General features: G+C 40.3%; 1 protein-coding gene across 1 annotated transcript; it reads right to left on the bottom strand.

Moving 5' to 3' along the window:
* Window positions 1-226: 226 nt before the first annotated feature.
* On the bottom strand, window positions 227-20948 carry stk11 (serine/threonine kinase 11). The gene is made up of 11 exons (XM_063460963.1): window positions 20787-20948; window positions 19083-20032; window positions 11408-11491; window positions 11127-11216; window positions 10672-10804; window positions 10308-10444; window positions 10085-10212; window positions 7376-7433; window positions 7035-7228; window positions 1780-2026; window positions 227-1004 (listed from the first exon to the last, which is right to left on the bottom strand). The coding sequence occupies exons 2-10, from the start codon at window positions 19367-19369 to the stop codon at window positions 1818-1820; spliced, it is 1320 nt and encodes a 439-aa protein (XP_063317033.1). The 5' UTR covers window positions 19370-20032; window positions 20787-20948; the 3' UTR covers window positions 227-1004; window positions 1780-1817.
* Window positions 20949-21569: the final 621 nt, after the last annotated feature.

Genomic DNA, 21569 nt, shown 5'->3' with positions numbered 1-21569 from the left:
CATCACTGCACGCCGCCCGCAACCGCAGCATCACCCTGACTACCTAATTGCTGCAGACACGAGAGGAAGATGAGTCTAATATTCCTATCAGAGCTGTGCGCTCTTTAAAGGACACGTGAAATAAAGAAGGGGGAAAAAATAAAAAAAAGGTCTTAAACCAATGAGCTGTGTTTATGAAAATATGCTGAACTTAAATTCAAACAGAAAGGATCATCCAACAAAACAGCCTGTTTGGGACATGTTTTATATAAATAATAATTAAAAAATATTCATAGGAAAAAAAAAAAGAAAAAGAAAAAAACCTAAAAGGGGAGGGAAAAAAATACAAATCTCAAGGCTTCAGTCCGTCAGTGCATCCACATAAAACCAAGAGCTTTCCCTTTCTTCCAGCTCTGTACAGCATGCAGTTTCTATGTCGGTGGTAGCACTACCATAATTATGCTCAGCAGAGGTTTAAATATAGAATTATTCATAACATGTGTGGGGTTTTTTTTCTCTTTAATTTTTTTACACATCACAATGTGTCTTAAAAACTGCCATTAGGGTTCTGTAAAAACAAAAGGTATTCAAAGAAACAAGGTGGGTTAAGGAGGGGTGGGTGGGGTAGGTGGAGAGGAGGGGTGGGTAGGTGGGTGGTGGAGTCTGTAACGTCCGGTGCAACACTTGGCTCACTGAGGAGGATGACAGGATTGGAGAGGAGGGGGGAGGGTTGGGAGGGGGAAAATGATAAGAGAGAACTGGATGAGTTTAGTTGAAAAGGAGCCGAAAATTTTGGAGAAAATAAACACCATCTTCACAGCCTCAGTCTCAGAGCAGAAAGAACATTTCATGCTGTCCTCCTCCTCCTTGTCGCTAATACCGCATCTTCAAACGACTCTGCAGGCCAGTGGTCCAAGGAGGTTCGGGGAGGGGGGCAGGTGAAGGTGTTGGGGGGGGCTTAATGTCAGCAGGTTTCTCTCACAACTGTGAGGACTCTGGACACAGGAGGACGAGGACAGATCACCCTGAGGGGACACAGACAACAGAGTATTAACGGAAGTCTGACGAGGGTATTGAAAGCCCCCCCCCGACTTAAAACTAAACGCTGTGACAGAATTTTTTTACAAGACAAGTACTAATTGGCGCCGTTAACGCGGAAAAGACTCAACCCACAGAGTGAGAAAGAGAGAGACACAAACATCCCACAGCCCACTTTATCTCATCCAAGGATGAGTCATCGCCTGAACAAATTAATACACAGCATCTCTCCTGCACTGCACCCGTGACAAACAGCCTCGCTCCGTGACTGGTTCTGTATGTGCTGAAGACAGAAAGAGCAGCTGTGGGCGGTAACTGGAAAAAGAGAGGAGGACAACTTGTTAAATTTATGTGTACGCTTGTAGCAAAAATCTGCCTCACTCCACGTGAATGAGGGTGACTGATGAACCCTTCAAAGGCAACAGATCCGAACAGAAACAGGAGATGCATCACCGTGGGATAGGTCCAGATGTGTTTTTTTGTCACTGTATAGGAAAGTGCCCGTGTGTTTGCCAGGGGAATGGTGGTGATCCAGAGTGCTGCTTGCTGAATATCAACAGACTCTCTTCACTCACTGATTTCCTCCTCCTCCTCCTCCTCCCTTCCACTGCACTGTCATTCCTCCTACCTTTTATCTAGATCTGCAGCACCTGCTTTCCATAAGGGCTTCTTTATCTTTTCCCACCTTCTACTGTATAACAAAGGTGTCCTTCAGAAGTACAAATTGAGCCACAATTTTTGTGAAGCAGTCTGCACACTCACCAGGTGGGCTGCTGCTGAGGCAGAAAGGGGGAGGAGGGTCATTGCTGTTTGCAGGTGGAGAGCTTGCGGATTTTGCTGGCTGTGGAGACTCCTTTACGTGAGGGGTTGGACGAGGATGAGGATCGGCGTTCGGCTTTGGCCTTGCTGTTCAGAGACCCCCCTTCTGTCCCATTCACACAAACTGGCTTGGCTACAGCTGGACTGTGGTCTGCGTTCCCCTGATCCTGATCTTCTTCGGCCACTTGTCCTAAAGACACAAACACACACATACGAGGCTCAAAACAAACCCAATACACCAGTGTTGAGTGCTGCTTTGCTAACTAGCTGTGAGTTTGTAGTATGAGCAGACCCCTGTAGACATTTACCTTGTTTTATCCAACATCAAAGCACCAAAAACACTCCAACACTCATGTGCGACAAAAACCTTTGTGTTGCGTCAGGCTCTGAATTTCAGCACAAGGAAAGGTCCAGGCTTTCTACTCCAAGTGTTCAAGGAACCAGGAAGTCAAAAGATTAACTTAATTCCAACAGTGACCTTCCTACAAAAACAGGAAAACCACTGATGGTTTAATACAACCATCACAATAAAGCTTATAACACACAGTACTCATTTTTGTTATAAGACGACTGTACAAAGTATGAAAAAGCGACACTAATGCTGTCCATGAAGGACAATAAAAACCAACCTTTACTTTTAAACCAGTTTCTAGTTTCTTCTTCTCTTTAGGCCTAAAGACGCGATTTTGTAACAGAAGGCATCGAATGTGAACGAAGAGTTTATCAGAGAAGTCCGTTTTGTGATTTTGGCTACATTCACATGTAAAATCAACACTCTTGCTTGTTGTTAGCAGATATACTGCTGGTTTGAATGTGCTATGCTGAGTACATACTGAACTAACCTTGCTTTGTTTTCAAACCGCCTGAGAGAAAGACGCTAAAATGGATACAAAGCATGGAAGAAAGACCTGCAGATGCACAATGTAGAATATAAAATTCTGTTTTTTGAACAGAAAAGCTTGCAAACATATTATAGTTGACCCACAGAAGAATTTATGAGTTTGCAAAGAGCCAGTTCACTAGATGATATAGAAAAATGCCAAAAATAGAAAACAGCCTACTGCATTTTGTCATGCATGACTTGTTTTATCCATTAAAAACAAACAAACAAAACCAGACCCCCCCCCCCCCCCCCCCACACACACACACACACACACACAAATAAAAAAAGTAATGCATAGGTTTCTATCAAATAACACATCATATTTTTATGACCTGTAACTGCGTGCTGCACAGTCATCAGAAACCCTCACCAAAACCCCCGTGATAACACAAGAAACCTGAAGCTGTGAGAACTGAAGGGGACTTAGGTTCATTTCTAATCAATATTTCTATTCTTAGATTCTACTGAAACACTCGCATGACTCACAGCTCACAAATGATCTGTATTTATCGTATACTGGATCATACTGCAAGTGTGTATATATTTTGAGAGTGGAACGCTGAAAATCTAATTTACCAACAGCATCATCAAAATGTCAGGTCAGGTAATGGTGAGAAGTGTGTGACAAACCGAAACCTACAACAACAGGAAATCCACTGGCTGAAAAATAGAAATTAACCTCAGTGTGACCAGTTTATTTCAGTACAGACATGTGTGAGTATCTGTGAGTGCAGCAGGCGCCAAGATAAACTTACAGGTTCCCACACAGCACAAACTGCAAGTCTGAGGAGAACATTAAGAGCAGGGACATATATATTTACTGATTACGAGAGAAGAGGTCAAACGAGTGATTTAATTTACCAAACACACCAACATTTTATTCCTGTGAAGCTTCCTGTGAGTGAGAGAGCTTGTGGGTGTGTGTGTGTGTGTGTGTGTGTGGGAGTGAATCCTGGAAACCCATTCAGACTCCCACACTGAAACCATTTCAGCAGGATTATTTTTAGATCACTTCATTCACATTCTGCAGCTCCATTTGGTTTTTTAATGTGGGGCACCAATTCTAGATATCCGACACAGACTACTGCATTTATTATTACTAACTGTTGCCTAGCAACAGATAAAGGATTTTAATTCTGGGGGGGAGTTAAAGGAAGAGTCGGGGTGCAAATTAAATCAAATGAAAAGATGCAGTTAATATCTGCTCTTACCAGAGCCTGTCAACAGTGGGTTAAAGTTTGTACACATATCATTTAAGTGCACCTTGTTCCAGCCCTCTGAACCTTATTTCATGGCAGACATTATGACTCGGCACAGCATGGAGAGGAAATGGGGAATTTAAGATGCCTCAGGTTCATACTGTGTCCTAGGACCTTGCTTAAGTGCAATAAATCTGTCATCCAGACACCTGTGCTGTTCCTTTGGGACAAGCCCGATCCAGACGTCCACATTTCCGCAAAGACCGTGAGGGCAAAGAGCCATCATGCTGTCAGCGTATAAAATGCATGAGAGCAGTCTGACGCAGAGATTTTAAGGCTTTTATAAGAACTTTTCATAAGTCTCACTTTTGCAGGGAAAAGGGACTCACGCACAGCACAAAATGTAGTAATGTTTACTATTCAGGGATTTCACAAACAATGAAAAACAAGAAAAGAAAAAGAAAAAAGGGGGGTAAACAAGCAGATGAGCAATGAACCCTCACATTTAGGTCCTGTCATACGCAGGTATTCTGGTAAACTCAGCTTTCATTACATAAAAAAAAAAGAAAAGAAAAAAAATGGTGCTTGAGGTCACTTAAGACAGAGCTTTGGGAAAACTCGCTCCTACTGCCTCGTAAAATCAACATTTTGTCTTACATCATAGAAGGTGTGCTCCTATATTTGTTTTGTTTTTGGCAAACTGGACACCATGATATCATTTGTAGGCCTGGCACACATTTCCACATGTGTAAGTGTGGATGTAGGCTTACAGGAAATCAGAATTGCAAATCTATTAATTTATGATTTTTTTTAACTGCTGCTTTCCTAACTTTGTTAACTTTATGACTAAAATAAGTTAAAAGGATACCAACGAATTACTTCTTCCTCCACTCTACTCAGGATCCTTTAATAGGCAGTTTGTCTACTGAGTTCCTCTGAATAATAATAATAATAATAATAATAATAATAATAATAATAATAACAACAACAACAACAACAACAACAACAACAACAACAACAACAACAACAACAACAACAACAACAACAACAACAACAACAACAACAACAACAACAACAACAACAACAACAACAACAACAACAACAACAACAACAACAACAACAACAACAACAACAACAACAACAACAACAACAACAACAACAACAACAACAACAACAACAACAACAACAACAACAACAACAACAACAACAACAACAACAACAACAACAACAACAACAACAACAACAACAACAACAACAACAACAACAACAACAACAACAACTTTTAACGAGTATTTAACATGTTTTGTCTTCATCAAGGTCGTGTCAGGTAATTTGTAGTCATGTGCGGTCCCATTCATATTCATACCATTTTAAAACTACATGAACTCACACTGCACTGCAGCTGCACAGGGCCACAACCATGAGCCACGATATAAAATGTTATAAAACAATGCACAGAAATAAAAACCCTGAGACTCACACAATTCCTAAATCGGTGTGGAAATCCTAGGAAATGACAGCAGCTTCCACGATTTGAGTTCACTGATTTGCACAGCCACTCCCAAAAGGAAAACACCAAACATGAGCACGATGTCAGGCTGAATGATTGAAGTGAAATAAATGATGTGTGATTACCAAGCTACATTAAACACCACATATCTGATCATTTGTGCGTTGACCTTCACACTGAACCCAAAGCCTTCAGTTTTAGTAACATTAAGACGTGACTGTTTTATTCTTTGCAATATGGGACGGAAAGATTAGCAGTTAGGCCTTTATCAAAACCAACAGTATCTGATAATTGCAAACTGCTGTAACATACTGACTACTTTAAAAGGGCAAGTACTTAATGTGAACTTCGATTTCTATGTGAATGGGATGGAAACAGCAGCGATGATTAAGTATTAATTATTTAGTCACAGGACATCACCTAATATATTTTATCCATACCATTTTACCATTTCCACACAAATCTTTAAAACAACCCATTCTTTCTGAATGTTTGTAAAAGCACAATGAAAGGCTAGGTGCTTGATTTTATACACATGTGACTATAGGACTGAAAACCCCTGAATGCAAGGAGCCAATACCATTTTCCACATATTGCATTAGCTACTCTGCTTACGTAGCCTCTGGAGGAAACATCCAATTTCTTGTGTATCCTGGATATCGACATTACAGAGAAAATTTAAGACTTCCAATTTTATGCAGTTGTTTGGAAATACGAATTTTAAAAAAGCAAACAAAAAAAAAAATGTTATCAGGTGGCTACCCATGGTTTTGATACTGCAGTGTTTCCATTTTCATTAACTGACCTTCAAAGCCAAAGGAAGGAAGGAAAACTCATTTCTTTCATTAATCATTCACTTTTTGTTATTTATGTGCATTTCTTTAATTTCAGTTCAATGTGAAAGTATTTATTACATTTTGAAGTTTCCTGATTTCTCTTTGCTGCTCTGTGTGTGTGTGTGTGTGTGTGTGTGTGTGTGTGTGTGTGTGTGTGTGTGTGTGTGAGTGTGAGTGAGAGAGAGAGAGAGAGAGAGAGAGGAAGGAGTGGTGGAGCACAACACAGAACCCAGCAGCAGAGGAAAGAGGAAGAACAGAAGCATCAATTGGGCTGAAGACAACTCCTCATTACCGTACAGCAAGTGCAATAAAAGCTTCCCAACAAGTGCTCCAAAGATAGACAGACGCTAACAAACCCCAGATATCTGTAAGCCTGAGTACTGGCTGACACTCTGTCCTCATGTGAATTTTCAGTAGTTCAGCTGTAATTTTGTGTCAGAGTTTAAATGACACCTCGTAGAGGCAGAGTAACAATTATGAAATGTCCAATTTTCTTCAATACAACAAACTAAAACAATGACACAAAACTAAAGGAGGAGTAAAGCAGCGAACCTAGGGCAAACTGTCTCGGATTTCAGCAAATGCATTTCCCCTTTTTGCTCTTCATATTGACCGTATCCCTGCATGCAACCAAAGCCTGCTCAGACCTGACTGTAAACAGAACTAAGACAACCAAAAACCTTTCCTTGCCGACAGATTCTGCATATAGCATATGCGTTTATGGAGAGTACCCAACTCAAATCATAAGAATTATCTAAGCCCACTCTTACCTGGCACTGTGAAGTCCTGAGTGTATATGATCTCATCCTCCCCATCATAGAGCTCGTCATCATCCTCCTCTGTGTAGCCATGCAGATCTTCTAGATAGGGCACCACCGTCATACTCCGCCAAGGGTCCCTGCTCTCTGCGCTGGCAGGGATGGGTACAGGAGGCTCAGATGGAGGGTGTTTCTTCCGCACCCAGCTGGTAGGGTTATAAGGAGGACGGGATGGTGGGGGGGAAAGGGCATGTAGATAACAGATCAGTCTTTTATTTTTAGTGTAGAGTATAACTTTCCAAACACCTGATAATTCTTATGCTTAGTCACAGAAATACAATCAAAATACTCACTTGTGTTGCCTTATGTTTTGTATGGAAAACCTCTTCACAGGATCGTACTCAAGCATGCCTAGATAGGGGAAAAAAAAAAAAAGAAAAAAGAAAAAGAACAAGACACAATGTCAAGGTGAATTTAATCACGATGATCCTGAACAATTTCCTCCACTCACATCTGTTTCCATGGAGCATTTAACAAACTGCTGGGAGGCCACAGCAATGTGGGGAAGGTGAACAGCAGCCAGACAGCAACCTCATTCAAGAACATCAATTAATGAAAGTGATAATCTTATTAATTATTGTATGTCAAAGCATCCTGCATAGCTGAAGAAGTCAATGAAGTACAGTAGAGAGAGAGAGAGGGGGGGGGGAAAGAAAAGAGAATGAAGATTTTGTATCTCAATTATCATAATGTGGGCTGAATCTGTGGGAAAAGCGCAGTGTCAGTGTGATAAGGTAGAAGTGATGCAGTGCCTCTCCTACTAATGTAATTGTTTCCTAGTAGGCAGAAAACAGGAGTATGCAGAGTGCTGATAGTAGTGCTGCGCTGGCTGAAAGACACCTTTTTGTGGCTTATTTTAGGCGATGTAATTATGGACCGACTATTTCTCAGGTGCTGCGTCATCACACACACAGACGTCATACCGAAGACGGGGGACAGAAGCCCAGTATGTTTTTCAGAAGAAACAAAAAATCAGGGAGTTCTTTTTTCTCTTCATTGTTAAACATTTGATTCCTTTTGACAGAAAAAAAATGTTTAAATTGCCTCCATTTGACCAGAATCATTTTACAGGTATAAGCCCCAGCGCTTATTCCAGTACCCGGCGCTTTTATTTCCATAAAAGGACAAAGAGAGCAAAGCTAGATAATATGCTGAATTACAACTTAGCATTCAGCCTTCATTGAAGGATTTCATTAGTTAGTACAAACAATCTTCCCAACATTGTTCTTGGATTTTATAGGCAGTGAGTTTGGGCTCTTGTAATCGATTCTTTTTCTGTTCCTTCTTTTATATCCTCCTTTCTTTCTTCTATTTTTTTTAATTTATTTGTTTTTAACTGAAGGACTCTTGACTTTTTTTTTTTTTTTTTTTAAAAAACAAGGGGCAAAAGCATTGCAGTATTTCACTTGGGAAAAGCAATGCCCGACTGTGAAGTGCTTAGTATTCTGCTGCTGGCTCCAGATCAATGGAAACTACGTCAACAGCTGGAGGGATTTCTACAGTTTGGTGGAAGCCTGGCATGCTGAGAAGCCACAGTGACTTCCAGTGTCACAGCACCACCTACTGGGTGCACACAGAAAAGATCACAGTGAAACTGCTTGACATTTGAGTGATTTATTACCCACTAGACTGCTGGTTTTTCTATCCTATATTCTCCTGTTCACCAATCCTAGCAGTCTAGAGGATGTTTTCACATATGATTAATAAGCATGACAAAAACATCTACTGTTAACGCTATGATCTTTAATGGATTCATTGTGCCCTGAACTATAAATCCACTGCCTTTTATTTCAGCCTACACCTAAAGACTGACAGGCATAAAGGACTGAAAAACTGACATTTATTTTCAAAGTGTGACTCATTTTGCATTTCATGAAAATGGAGCTAAATCTAAGATAATGTATAGAAAACAAACAATGTAGTTTTGTATAAGGAGGGAAGCAACCTAAGAAACAAAATAATATATAAACCTGATGAATGCCTCATCTTGCAAACCATCTGGTGTACCGTCCTCAGTGGACAGCGGTTACAGCAAAACACCTGACTGCTAGGTGGTTAGTTTCGGTTTTGTGATGATGTGAGCTGTCCTAAAAACATGACATCAATTCTCTACTGTTCAACAGCTGCCCCCTTCAAGTAATTTTAATTTTAGAAGGGGGCACACTATCTGAGATTTTAAACAAACATCTATAGCAAACTTAATGCGTCACAAGTAACAGCCAGTTTTGTATCTTTACTTTGCAGCTCCTCCTACATGTCTCAAATGGTCAAAAATGGTTGGATCCATGCATTGGATTTGGCACCGTTTTTACACTGGATGCTCTTCCTAAAGCAATCCTATTTATCCGGGGTCTGGCACAGAGAGTACACTGGTCTGCGTCTCCTCCTGAGCTCAAATCAGGGATCTTTCATGTGTTAACCACTTCATCGTAAAGCCACAGATTATTGAGAATAAGAGGGTCTTGATAGGAATCAGTAAACAAGGTACATCAAAAAGGTTATATATATATTTTTTTGAAGTACATGTACATAGAAGCTTCCCGTGCACTCGGCACATATACATATGATGGTCAAATTCGTCCCATACTTTTGCAAGCACATTGGAGTCACTGCAGCCACTGTTACCGTTATGCTACCTGCAGGTGAACAAGTGAAACTTACAAACCCAAATCTTTCTAACAGTACATGTTTCGATTGTTACTGGTGAAAAGCTGCAGAATTAAAGCACTTTGAAATCAATTATTCTTTTTGATAGGCACTGTATATTGGCACCTCTAAAATACTAAGAACACCTATCAATAGCTGTGAATATGGTAATATTTCCAGTCCAACAAACACTCAATGCTGACTTTTCACTTTTTTTTTTAAATCTGTGTGCACACAGGGAATGAAACACCACTCTCAGGTGCTGTTCAGCATTTGCAAGGAGGCAGCAGACCACAAAACAAAACGCCAAAATTCATGCAGAAAATATAAACACTTTGGCTGCGAACAACACCAACCTCGCAGCAGGTCCGACAGGAGAGGTCCACACTCCTCAGGAATAGTGTACTCTCCTTTTCCAATGTTCTCAAATAGCTTATAGATGTTGTCCCCCTCAAATGGATACAGACTTGTTGTAATGTTGTATCTGATTGAAAGGAAGCAAGAGTCAAGAAGAGTCAAGGACAGAATTTAGAGTTTTATGTGGATAAATGCATGACAAGTATGCAGAGTGCCGCTCACAGTGTTACTCCAGCAGACCAAATGTCCACTTTAAACCCTGAAAAGGTGTCCAGTCCATTGGCAATTTCTGGAGGCTGAAAGGCTGGAGAGCCCTGACTAGTACGACACGTGTCATCCTCTGCAAATGGGTGAAGGGCCTGAGGAAAAACAGCAAGTAATAAATAGATTATTTTTTGTTCCTGTACGCATTTCAATGCAAATAATTATAAACTTAACACCTTTAAAAGCACCAACATAAGGAACAAACACAAGCACAAGGAATTGAAGTCATACACAAAGTCTATACAAAGAAATGCCAGCCCTTTTCTTCTAATCAAGAGTAAGAATTCAGAGAGTTTACGGAACTCTGGCAGGCGATGCTTACCTCTGCTACTCCCAGGTCGGAGATTTTAAGCGAGCCGTCTGTGGTCAGCAGCAGATTCCCTGGTTTAATGTCTTTGTGAACTATTCCCTGGCTGTGCAAATATTCAAGGCCATCTAAGAGTTGGCAAAAGTACCTACAAGAAGCATCAACCAGAGGGAATTTATGGACACATTTAAAACCAGCCAAAGTCAATCACAGTAGAAGAAACTTAAAAAATAAAATATTTAACATTTTCTCTGTGGTTAGATAAAGCTGCATCACATTTTGCTTCAGCGGCTTTCCAGCAGTGACCCGACATTCACACAGTCTACGGTCAGTAATTTTAACGGTAGAGGCCCTGAAGTCTAAATCTAAACTTAGGTTTGGAGCAGCGGCTGCAGAGAGGCTCAGACTAAATATAGCAGAGAGACTCAGGGATAGAGGGGGCAGAGAGGAGAAGTAAAAGGAAGACTTACCCGTGAGCTTGAAATACTGGAAACCTTTTCTCTGGGACGCTATCCAGCATTTCTTGCATCCCACAAACGCAATACTCCATCACCATATACGTAAGTCAGGAGTCAAGAGAATTTACCAAACCAAACAAACACATTCTTTACAATTATGAACCAACTATAAGTCGGGAAAAGTGCAGAACATAAATAGAACTTGGGTACAGAAATAACCAACGGCAAAATAGACCGTCTATAATAATTAATGTCAAAAATCAACATATGCTTATTCAGTAGGTAAAAGATATATTTTCTGCTTCTCTTCATTGTAGAGAACGTCCACCAACTGAATCACATTCTTGTGTTGGAGTCTTCTTAGCAGCTGAATCTCCCTATAAATGAACATACAGAGAAAAGACATGAAAATGCATCCACTTGCTTACTTAATGAGAGAAATTTTCTACTAGTATCATTTTCTACTGGGCCATGTTAGCTGCATAATGTAGGTTAAAGGCTGGGTACCGTACATCTGCACACTGGCTTCAGTAAGTGACTATACAGCATGGCCACAAGTGTATTATTAGTTTCATTACTTTCTAATAACCTGCTAAACAATGCGAGAACTGGTGAAAAATCTAGTTGTTTCACTACATAATGCGTAACAGGTTTATGAGTTACTCTATACAGACAGTCAAATCTAAATTCATCATGTGATTTAGTTCTTAATGAAAAACAAAGTCAGTACATTGAATTAAGAGAAAACACATTTAAGACCGACTAATAGAAGAGGATGAGCAGAGCTGCAAGGACACTATATTAACAGACTTCATGTTATCAGCTGAAACTGGCTTCTGATGGTCATGGGTAACAGTGCTGTCTGACATTTGCTGCTACTAACTTTAACAGAACACCATGCAGAAAAGGACACTTGGTGAAATATAGAGTTGCTGTCATCACAGTTTGCCCAGCAGAGCGGCTAAAGCCCTGACATTTACAATGCTCAGTATAGGCTGAAGCACCAACAGCAGAGCAGATACAGTTAGGCTTTTTTTTGGACAGTGGCACATTTTTCTTTGTAGCTATGACTATGTAACTGGGATTATGAATAAAATGAATAATAAAAATAATGAAAATTTCTATAATTTCCAAACTATTAGTGCCTGCTAAACAATGGATTGTTAAATTCTGACATGTGTCATACTGTTCGATTGTTTGTTAATGAGACCCTAACAAATATGCACCCACCAAAAACAGTGCAGCAGTAGCAACTCCATTCTTACTATAAAGACAGATAACCTGACAGTTTACTTCGCTGCCCAAAGAGGAGATGTTCAAATCACCAGCATGGCAAAACCCCTGGAGACTAAACATTAATCAGCGAGCCATGAAAGGGAACGCTAATGAATCTGGATCGTAAGAGGAAAAAAAGCACAAACCACAGACTTTCCAGGGGTAATATCCAGATGCTCACACAGGAAATATTGAGGGCTTGCTTTACAATTACAGGAAGGAATCTAAAATCAAGTATCATTTTGTATTTTTGCACATTTAGCTGAGCATCACGATATATTATTTGCACTCATAACAAGACAACTTGTATTGGTTATAATTCGAAGCAGTTAGCATAACTATGAATGAAATGCTGCTTACTTCTCTGTAATGTTTTTTCATATATAGTGAAGACCGGTTTGTTTAACTGCCATTTATGTTTCATAATGCAGTAGAGGTAAACAGGGTAAAAAATAAAAAATAAATAAAAAAAATTTTTGATTGTTGAATAAGATTCTCCGCCTGCTTCTCTTGATATTAAATGTGATTTACTGCATCACACAACAACAAGTCAAAGCCATAAAGGAGGGCTGCCTAAAATAAATAAAACTCTTCAGTCCCTTCAGAGCTGAGACATCATCTGTGCTCTCACAAAATACACACTTCAGAGCTTTTCTGGCCCTCATCACCCTGCAGTGTATGAGCTGCGTCAGTCCTTCGTCTTAAACACAACCCCCCCTACTGACAAATGGATATTCAGGGGCTAGTCAGCCTCTCGCTTTCACACACAGACACACAAGCGGTTACTGCTGCATCACTGCACTGGCAGAAAGACTAAAAAGCTCACCCACATGTAGAACAGAGCAACATTAAAATATCGAGTCTGAAACTGGCTACTAAATGATGTACAGATGATGTGTGAACTGTAGGAAATCACAGTGCATTAATAACACAGCTCATTTCCATAAAAAGTGAATCATGAAATGGAGGCAGGGCTGTTGCTTAAGGCACACTGACTGCTGCAGTCCATCCACAGTCTGAGTTCAAATGTGCACCGATGGACCTCGTGCATTCGAGGCCTGCAATCCGCAGAGCTTAGTGATATGGCAGTGACTCAGGCACACAGCACCAACATAAACAGCTGATCAAAATCTGCATCTCCACTGTGCATGCCTGTGTGTGTGTGAGCCTGTCATTCCAAACGTGGGAAGGGCATTCTTGGCGTGTTACCATAGGAACAGAAGTAGCATTGCTCAATCAAAGCAAGCATAAGCATGCTTGTCCCTATAGCAACACTTTAAAAGCAGGAAGTGTTAGGCACACAGGAATGCTCAACAGTGGCTGAATAGAGAGGCTGGGGGCTACTATGACACCCAAGCACAGACAGGCTTTCACAGGCTCGGGAATACAGCTTCCTCAGGCTGGAAAACGTAAGGCAAACACCAAGTGGGAGGGGTGTACAAGAAGAAAAAGTACAAGGGGGAAAAAGCAAAGGGAAACCAATTTCACACATCAAGAGACACTGCTATGGCCCCATTAACAAAGTGACAGAACCATGTACTATTGCAGCCTATAAATATAACCAAAGAAATCTAAAACAAGAAAGTGAGAACTGGCTTTAGATGAGCTACCTTGTAACTCAGGAAAAGATACACCAGCATGCAAAGAAAGCAGTTGAGACTGATGAAGACCTGCTTCGTGAAGCTGTGTGATATTCTAACACACCTGTTCAATGTGAAGCTCTCAAGGCTGTGGAAAATGCCTTGCTTGGTTCCCGTTCCAAAAAGTCATCTCACCAACCACAATGACTACAGACCTGTAATGGTCCCCTCACATGTCATTAAGGGTGTTTTCACACCTATAACTTGTTTACTCTGGTCTCAAACAGTTGATGAGTTTGTAAACTGTAGCTTTTCCTTGTGGTTTGGTTTCACACACAGAAAAATTCTGTGTGAGCCAAACTGCGTAACTACAAACCCTGAGAATTCAAGTTCATTTCACTGCTAGTTGCCACCACATACACCTTTGCACATCTACTGTACCTTCATGCATTGAGAAAAAGCATACATTGCTACGGGATGCTTTTTAGATCAAACTTGTACTGCATACCACAGTATATGCATCTGACCTGTTCTTAATTACCATCTATATAGCTTCTAGCACAACACTGGCAACTGTTTCACTCTGAAATTTTCTGATGATACAGCAGTTCTCGGCTTAATCAGAGGTGAGGAGGACGACTACAGAAGAACAATTAAGGACATTGTGAATCTGAGTTAATGCAATCATCTCCATCTTAATATTGCAAAAAACCAAGGAGATGATTGCGGACTTCAGGAGAGGTAGGAGAAGGCCAAACCAACACCAATAGCCATTCGGGGCACTGATATGGAACAGGTCTGGACAAAGACGACTATTTCCTAAGGAGACTAAATTCATTCAACCTTTGGTGCGTAGTGTCTACAATATGGTGGTGGGCAGTGCTGTTTTGTTTATTTTTCCTCCCTGTGGTCTGCTGGGGATTAGGTGTCCATACAACAGAAAGCAACCGAGTTGACAAGGCCTGCTCTGGGGTCAGGTCTGGACTTAAAACAGTCCAGGACGCGGTGTAGGTGTGTAAAGGCCTAATGATTTTATCCACATATTACATATTCGTTATTGGCTGTATTTTTTTCTCGTATATTATTACGTTTATAAGGAATTCACATCGTTTAGCTGTTGGATGTATAGTCTTAGGTTTGTGTAGAAGCTGCTGTGTAATTTCCTGCAAATAATTAATAAAGGATCTAACTATTTATCTAAAAAAGAATCTGGTGCAAGAGTTTAGGCATTTTAACAGATCTTAGCTCTTGGATAACTTTTACCAAGGTCTATGAGCTTAATTAGCATGCCAGGGGTATTACTTGTTCACATTTAGGTCCAGAATATACTCTATTCCGGACACAGACAGCTGAAGACCTGACAGCTGATGGCTCATACTTCTTTTTAAGTTTCCTTTAAGTCCACTGCCTGGGGCGATCGTGGCTCAAGAGTTGGGAGTTCACCTTGTAATCGGAAGGTTGCAGGTTTGAGCCCCGGCTTGGACAGTCTCGGTCGTTGTGTCCTTGGGCAAGACACTTCACCCGTTGCCTACTGGTGGTGGTCAGAGGGCCCAGTGGCACCAGTGTCCGGCAGCCTCGCCTCTGTCAGTGCGTCCCAGGGTGGCTGTGGCTACAATGTAGCTTGCCATCACCAGTGTGTGAATGGGTGGATGACTGGATGTGTAAAGCGCTTTGGGGTCCTTAGGGATTAGTAAAGCGCTATACAAATACAGGCCATTTACCATTTAGTCTGTGCATTGTAATGAAAATTCCCAGCTGACAAGTCTGCATGGTCACAAAACAAACACCTCAGAAAGAGGAAAGATCTGCAAGACCAAGAAAACGCTTAAAAAAAAAACAAATTATTGTTGGATTGCTAGTTAGGCTAATCAAAAGCTGCGTGAGACCTTCAGAAAAACCTAGATAAAGTAGTGGTGTACTTGAACAAATGTGACCTTCATGGAAGAGTCATCAAAAGAAAACATTTCCTGTGACCTCAACATGAAACTCAGCAGAAGTTTGAAAATGAAATAAACAAGCCTGATGTATTTTGGAAACAAGTCCTATGAACTGATGAAGTTAAACCAGACCATTTGTAGTGCAAAGGGCAAAGGTACATGTGGAGGAAAAGGGCTGAACATTTTTATGACACGAACCCTTCACCAACTGCTTAGTTTGGTGGCAGACGATGGCCATGGAGAATATTTTTCTGGCAATAAAAACAATGAATTCTATGAAATACTGCCAAACTTCTAGAAGGAAACAACACACCATGTATAAGGCAGCTGAAGATAAATAAGAGAGACCTTAAAATACACCGTGGATTACAACAGGAACTGCAAGATTAAGGTTTGGACATGGTGCTCACAGATGCCCGATATAAAAAAAACAAAAAAACAAAACAAAAACAAACCCCCCAAAACAAAACAAGCATGGATATTAAACGAACTCTGCATGCAAGAAAGCTCATAAATCTCACATAACTGGAAGCCTTTTGCAGGAAAATTTTGCAAAAATCTCTCTAACAGCATTCTAAACACTCAAAAAACAAAAAAAACTTTAAGTTGTAATACTAGCCTGAGAAGATGTTACAAAGTACTGACTGCGTATCTATTTTTATAAGATTTGCACATGTGGACACATCGGTTTTCACCATTCTGCTTTTAACAAACTTTTCAAAGTTTATCAGGGGAGACAGGCCACAGACTTCGGACAGGACTCAGGCCTGGACGTGACCACTCAAAAAAAACTTAAAAAAGGAAAATGAGTCAGTGTCTTAGTAGAAAATAAATGTCTCACAAGTTACATTTATTTTGCCAACAGTTGGTTTTCTAATGATTTCTCATTTTGCATTTTAACCTCTACCGTCACTTCTGGTCAGCTTGTGTGTTTTGTTTTGTTTTTTTCCCCCAGCCATCATTGACTTAGTGACCTTTACACAAGGACTTCTTTTTTATCCCTTACCCTAGTGAGATACTGAAACTCTAAAACGCTCTTGTAACATTTTCCTTATCAGGACTTTTACGTAACACTGAAGATTTGCACACAATACTTTTTTATGATGATTTTCTTCCTCCAGAAAATCAACACCAGTAACTGGACTTTGCATTTGTAGGTGTATTTAATTTGTTGTACTTTGATTACAAGTCACAAGCGCTAATTACCAACACTACACCCCAGAGCCAGTAATTGGGTAGGGAATGCTAATTTATTGTTTTCTGGTTCTCTGCTGACATTAAAACAGACTTTGTCTTAGTGGTGTTGTCAAATATTCCCACTCATACCATCGAAAACTCAACAGTGCAAAATAATAAATAAAAATCGAGCAGAAATAAATAAGTATTAACAACATTGAGGTGAACAGTGATAAATGGTGAATTGAGCTGATTTCATTCTTAAACTGCATCTTAGTGCAAAGGCAGCACTACGGGTGAACAGAGCCAGTGAAGATACTAACAGCTGAGACTACAGCTGCTGCAAGGCTCTTATTCCCAGCAAACTAAAATGCAGTTTTAGATTATAAAGCACAGTTTTCTAGGACAAAATTTGTTTAAGTTAGATAAAACACGCCATTGCAATACCAACAAAATGATTCTAACTGAGCTTACGGGCTTTTCATTGCTCTGCTGCTGTTGTGACTGCGGCCTAAAAAAAACCCCCAAACAAACAAACAAAAACCCCCACATTATCTTGCAGCTTCTTTCTGTCTGGGTGAACTTGCTCTGACAGTTTTCTAAGGCTTACTCTATAATTAGCACAGGCCCAAGGCGAAAGGCTGGAGTGATATTTAATAATACTGCTGTGATTAAAACTACCGATGCTCATCAAGAAATGTGGGATGCAAAAAAAAAAAAAAAAAAAAGGAGAAAAAAAGAATACACAGACATGACAGCTAAATCACAGAGGCCAAAGAACAGAAAACAATTACACAGTTACTAGAAAACCATCTACTACTCACAAACAAAAACAAAACACGTTACTGGTTTGTTTAAGTAATATTTGATGACATATTTTTTTCCTCTGTGCATGTTGTGTAGATGCACTGGAATTAAATAACCGCTTTATCAAATGGATAAGTGAAGATCTGAGCTGAAGACACCGTTTTTTTCCCCATCACAGGGGGGATCGCGAACAAAAAACTAAGCATTAACAGAGTACGTTGATGAAAGTAATCAGGTTTCATGTTTATGTGACTACTGCAAAAAGCTGACAATGACCTATTGATGTGCATCTAAAAATCGCTGAATGCAGCATCCTCATGCAGCCTTTCGCTGTCTCCTTCACATTTTAGCAAAAATACACAACCATTTCCTGCAGTTTTTTTTTTCCCTATTAGATAAAAACAGATCCACACATTTGTGCATCGCTAATCAATCACGCTTCTCTTTTTTATGGCTAGGTGTAGAAAGTCATCATTTAGGCCAGATCTGCAAGTTGGTCTTGCATCTACAGATGGTGTTTGGCATATGTGTGTGTGTGCCAGCTTTGACTGGGAGGTACCATTAGTGCAGCGACACAAATGCTATTGATATTACCAATATAATTCTACTCTTATTGACTTTGTTCATATAAATGACAGATGGATTACCCACCGCAATGATCAACGACTCTTACATTTTAATGGCTGCACAAGGACAACCTCACTCTCAGGACTCGAGAGTGATGCTGACTATGTAAAATTATCTTTGCTATGTCAATTGCTGGACAGGTTTGGCTTTGTTAAGTGAGAAAAATAACAGTGTGTATTGAAATTAAATGTCTCAAACATATCACAGTATTCTGGTGTTTGGATTGAAACTAAGGCTTTGTGTCTGCCTTTTCCCCTTATCAGTTATGATCGGTAGGTTTCAAGTACAGTATCAGGTTTTTCATTTTAAAAATACAAATTAGGAGTTGTACATGTTTCAGAAAGGGAGCTGCATTTTTGAAAGGCTATGGCACACATTAAAACTCATAAGAAACTGATTTTACTGTTGGCAGGTTAAATAAATTTTCTGTATAGTGACTAAAATTAATTATATTTTGATCATACACTGCAGGCATGCCACCTAGTTTTACCTAGTACAACCAACTAAAAAGACCTTTCAAGACGCATGTGTGAAACAAGATAAAACACAAATCGGGAAACACTCACTTTTTCACATTGGCTTCTCCATTGGGAATCCTCCTAAGCTTCTTCTTCTTCAGTATCTTGACAGCCCTGCGACAAAGAGTCTCTGAGTCCAGCATTTCTTTCACCTTGCCATAAGATCCTTCCCCGAGTAGATCCCCCATCAAGTACTTTCCTATCAGCTTTGCCCTCTTCCTCCGAGGCTGGTAGATCACCTCTGTAGAGTCAATGCGGTGAATAAAAGTATCCATCTCCATCAGTTCATTTTCATTTAGATAGTCAGACAGGTGAGGCAACTCGCTGGCACTCATGATTGACAGCTTGTACTTCCAGTGAAGGAAACGGTTTGCAAATAGCTATGACTGCTGCTGTTAAGTAACCCACTGGTAACCTTTCAGCACCGAGGTGAGTATTTTAATTCTGCAGGATGAGTTACAAAATACTGAACATTGGAGAGGGAGTAATCAGGCCTGAGATTTAAGGGGAGGAGGTGGGTGATCAAGTCCAATTTGTAAACTTTTTCACTCAAGAGGGGCAAAAAGGGGCTAAAAACCCTTGGAGTCCAGTACCGAGTTAGTGCTTTATACTGTGCATTTTTAACTACATCTACAACAAGTGCGGTTGAACAGAAAACTGGAAAAAAAAAAAAGCGATACTACAACGTTTTTCTTCTCTTTTACCAATCACCTCAGAATTAATACCCTACAGTCTTAAGCAGAGGCAACCAGTCTTGATTCAAGGCCACGCAGCACGGCATTTCTGTCAAGGGTCCATGCTGGATATCAGAGTTTTCTCAGGGTACATAAGTGTTTACAGCTGGATTGGATCCAAGCACAGATCTATAGCCAGAGCATGCAGCAGTATCAGTCCAATCTCTGCTATCAGTGGGGCTCCTGGAGATCGACTCCAGTGTCCAATGTGTTGAACTGTCCTCAGGTGTCCTCCATGTCACCGCGGTTTTTACTGCCCGGTGTCTGAAAATATGAGTAATTTAAACATTAATAAAAACATACACATAAGTTAGCCATCTTTGGTAAACAATCGACAACACATCAACACCTAACCACCTTGAAATCCCGTGGTCAAAAAACAAAACAAAAGTCACCAGGTTATTCTTTCTATATGCAAACATAACCTCATATATATGTAAGGATTGTAGTTTACAAGTTCTTAAGTCGGAATAAATATTTTAAGTGTCAACTGTTGGCTAGCTGGTAAGCTAGTGCAGCAAGTCTGCTTGAATGAACTAGCCTGAAATGCCACTTTGCGGTCCGTCGGTAAGCACACATTCAGCAAGCACATTAGGTTTCATCTCAGAGACATGCTTAAAAACAACAGATAGCAATTTAATTTGACAGTGAACTGACAGAGAACAGCTGGTAGGTGGGGGGATAACCGAAACGTCGTCATCCAGCTGGAGCTAACGGTGGCTGTGCACCTCCAGTACTAGCTAGCCAACTTTGCCTGACGTTTGTATTTAGCGTTAGCCAACTTCACCTCCTTTACCGGTGGAAGCGGAGGCAATAATGGGGACACACATTGTTCTCTAAAGACAAAGCATTACGCTGAGCCGACAGCAGAGACACCATCTTCAACATCTTCTACACTCAGAAGAAACGCACCAGATAAATTCAGCTAACGCAAGCTAACCGGAGTTGCGTTGGATGCCAATGTAAATAGCGAGCTAGCTGGTTAACAAGCTAACTAACTCCCGGTACCGGGTCTCACCTAGATCCAAATGAACCTCCTTTTCGCTGCAAGGTTTGTCCTCTGTTGTGAGTCCGTCCCCAGTGAATAAATTATTTAACTTTAGTCTGACAAAATCTCAGTGATATATTTTTTCCCCTGACTCTTCGTGTTACTCTTGCTTCTCAGGTTGTCGCCATCTTGTTTACCTACCCCCCCTACTCGCAGGGACAGCCCATAGGTTAATGCGTCAAATCAAAGTCCCCCCCCCCCCCCAAACAATGTAGAGGAATGTCAACAACAGGGGAGCTTAATACAACAACTGTAATCTTTCTCATTTCACTTTTAATAAGGGATTTTACCCCATTGTTATCTGTGATCATTTATATTTCCCAGGAGGAGAGAGTATATTCTCGGCAAATGTAGTTCATTTTTCTCAAGCACTGATTACAAGAAAGAGAAATTGTTACCGGAGACAATTAATTAACCAATTAAATATCAAATTAATCATTTATTCCAACTAAAAAATGTCAATCATTACTTGTTTCATCTTCTCAAATGTCAGGATTTATTTGCCTTCAAGATAAATTATTTTTTATAAATATATTGTCAAAAGCTATTTTACATCCCTTTCACAATTCTCATAAATTTTAAGAGATCAAAAGATGAATGGATTATAATTGCACCCACTAATATCTGCCTTAAGAAATTTAATCCATCAAGAAACCCTCATGCCATTAACCAGCAACTCTCGATTTACTTTCTACTTTCACTTAAGTTGCCTCTGATTGATTGTTTGGCTGAGGAGCAGCTCTTGCTTAGCTG

The sequence above is a fragment of the Pelmatolapia mariae genome, linkage group LG18 (assembly GCF_036321145.2).
Source record: "Pelmatolapia mariae isolate MD_Pm_ZW linkage group LG18, Pm_UMD_F_2, whole genome shotgun sequence".
NCBI classification, from domain to species: domain Eukaryota; kingdom Metazoa; phylum Chordata; class Actinopteri; order Cichliformes; family Cichlidae; genus Pelmatolapia; species Pelmatolapia mariae.
The sequence above is the reverse complement of the archived record's forward strand: the minus strand, read 5'-3'. Positions and strand labels throughout refer to the sequence as shown.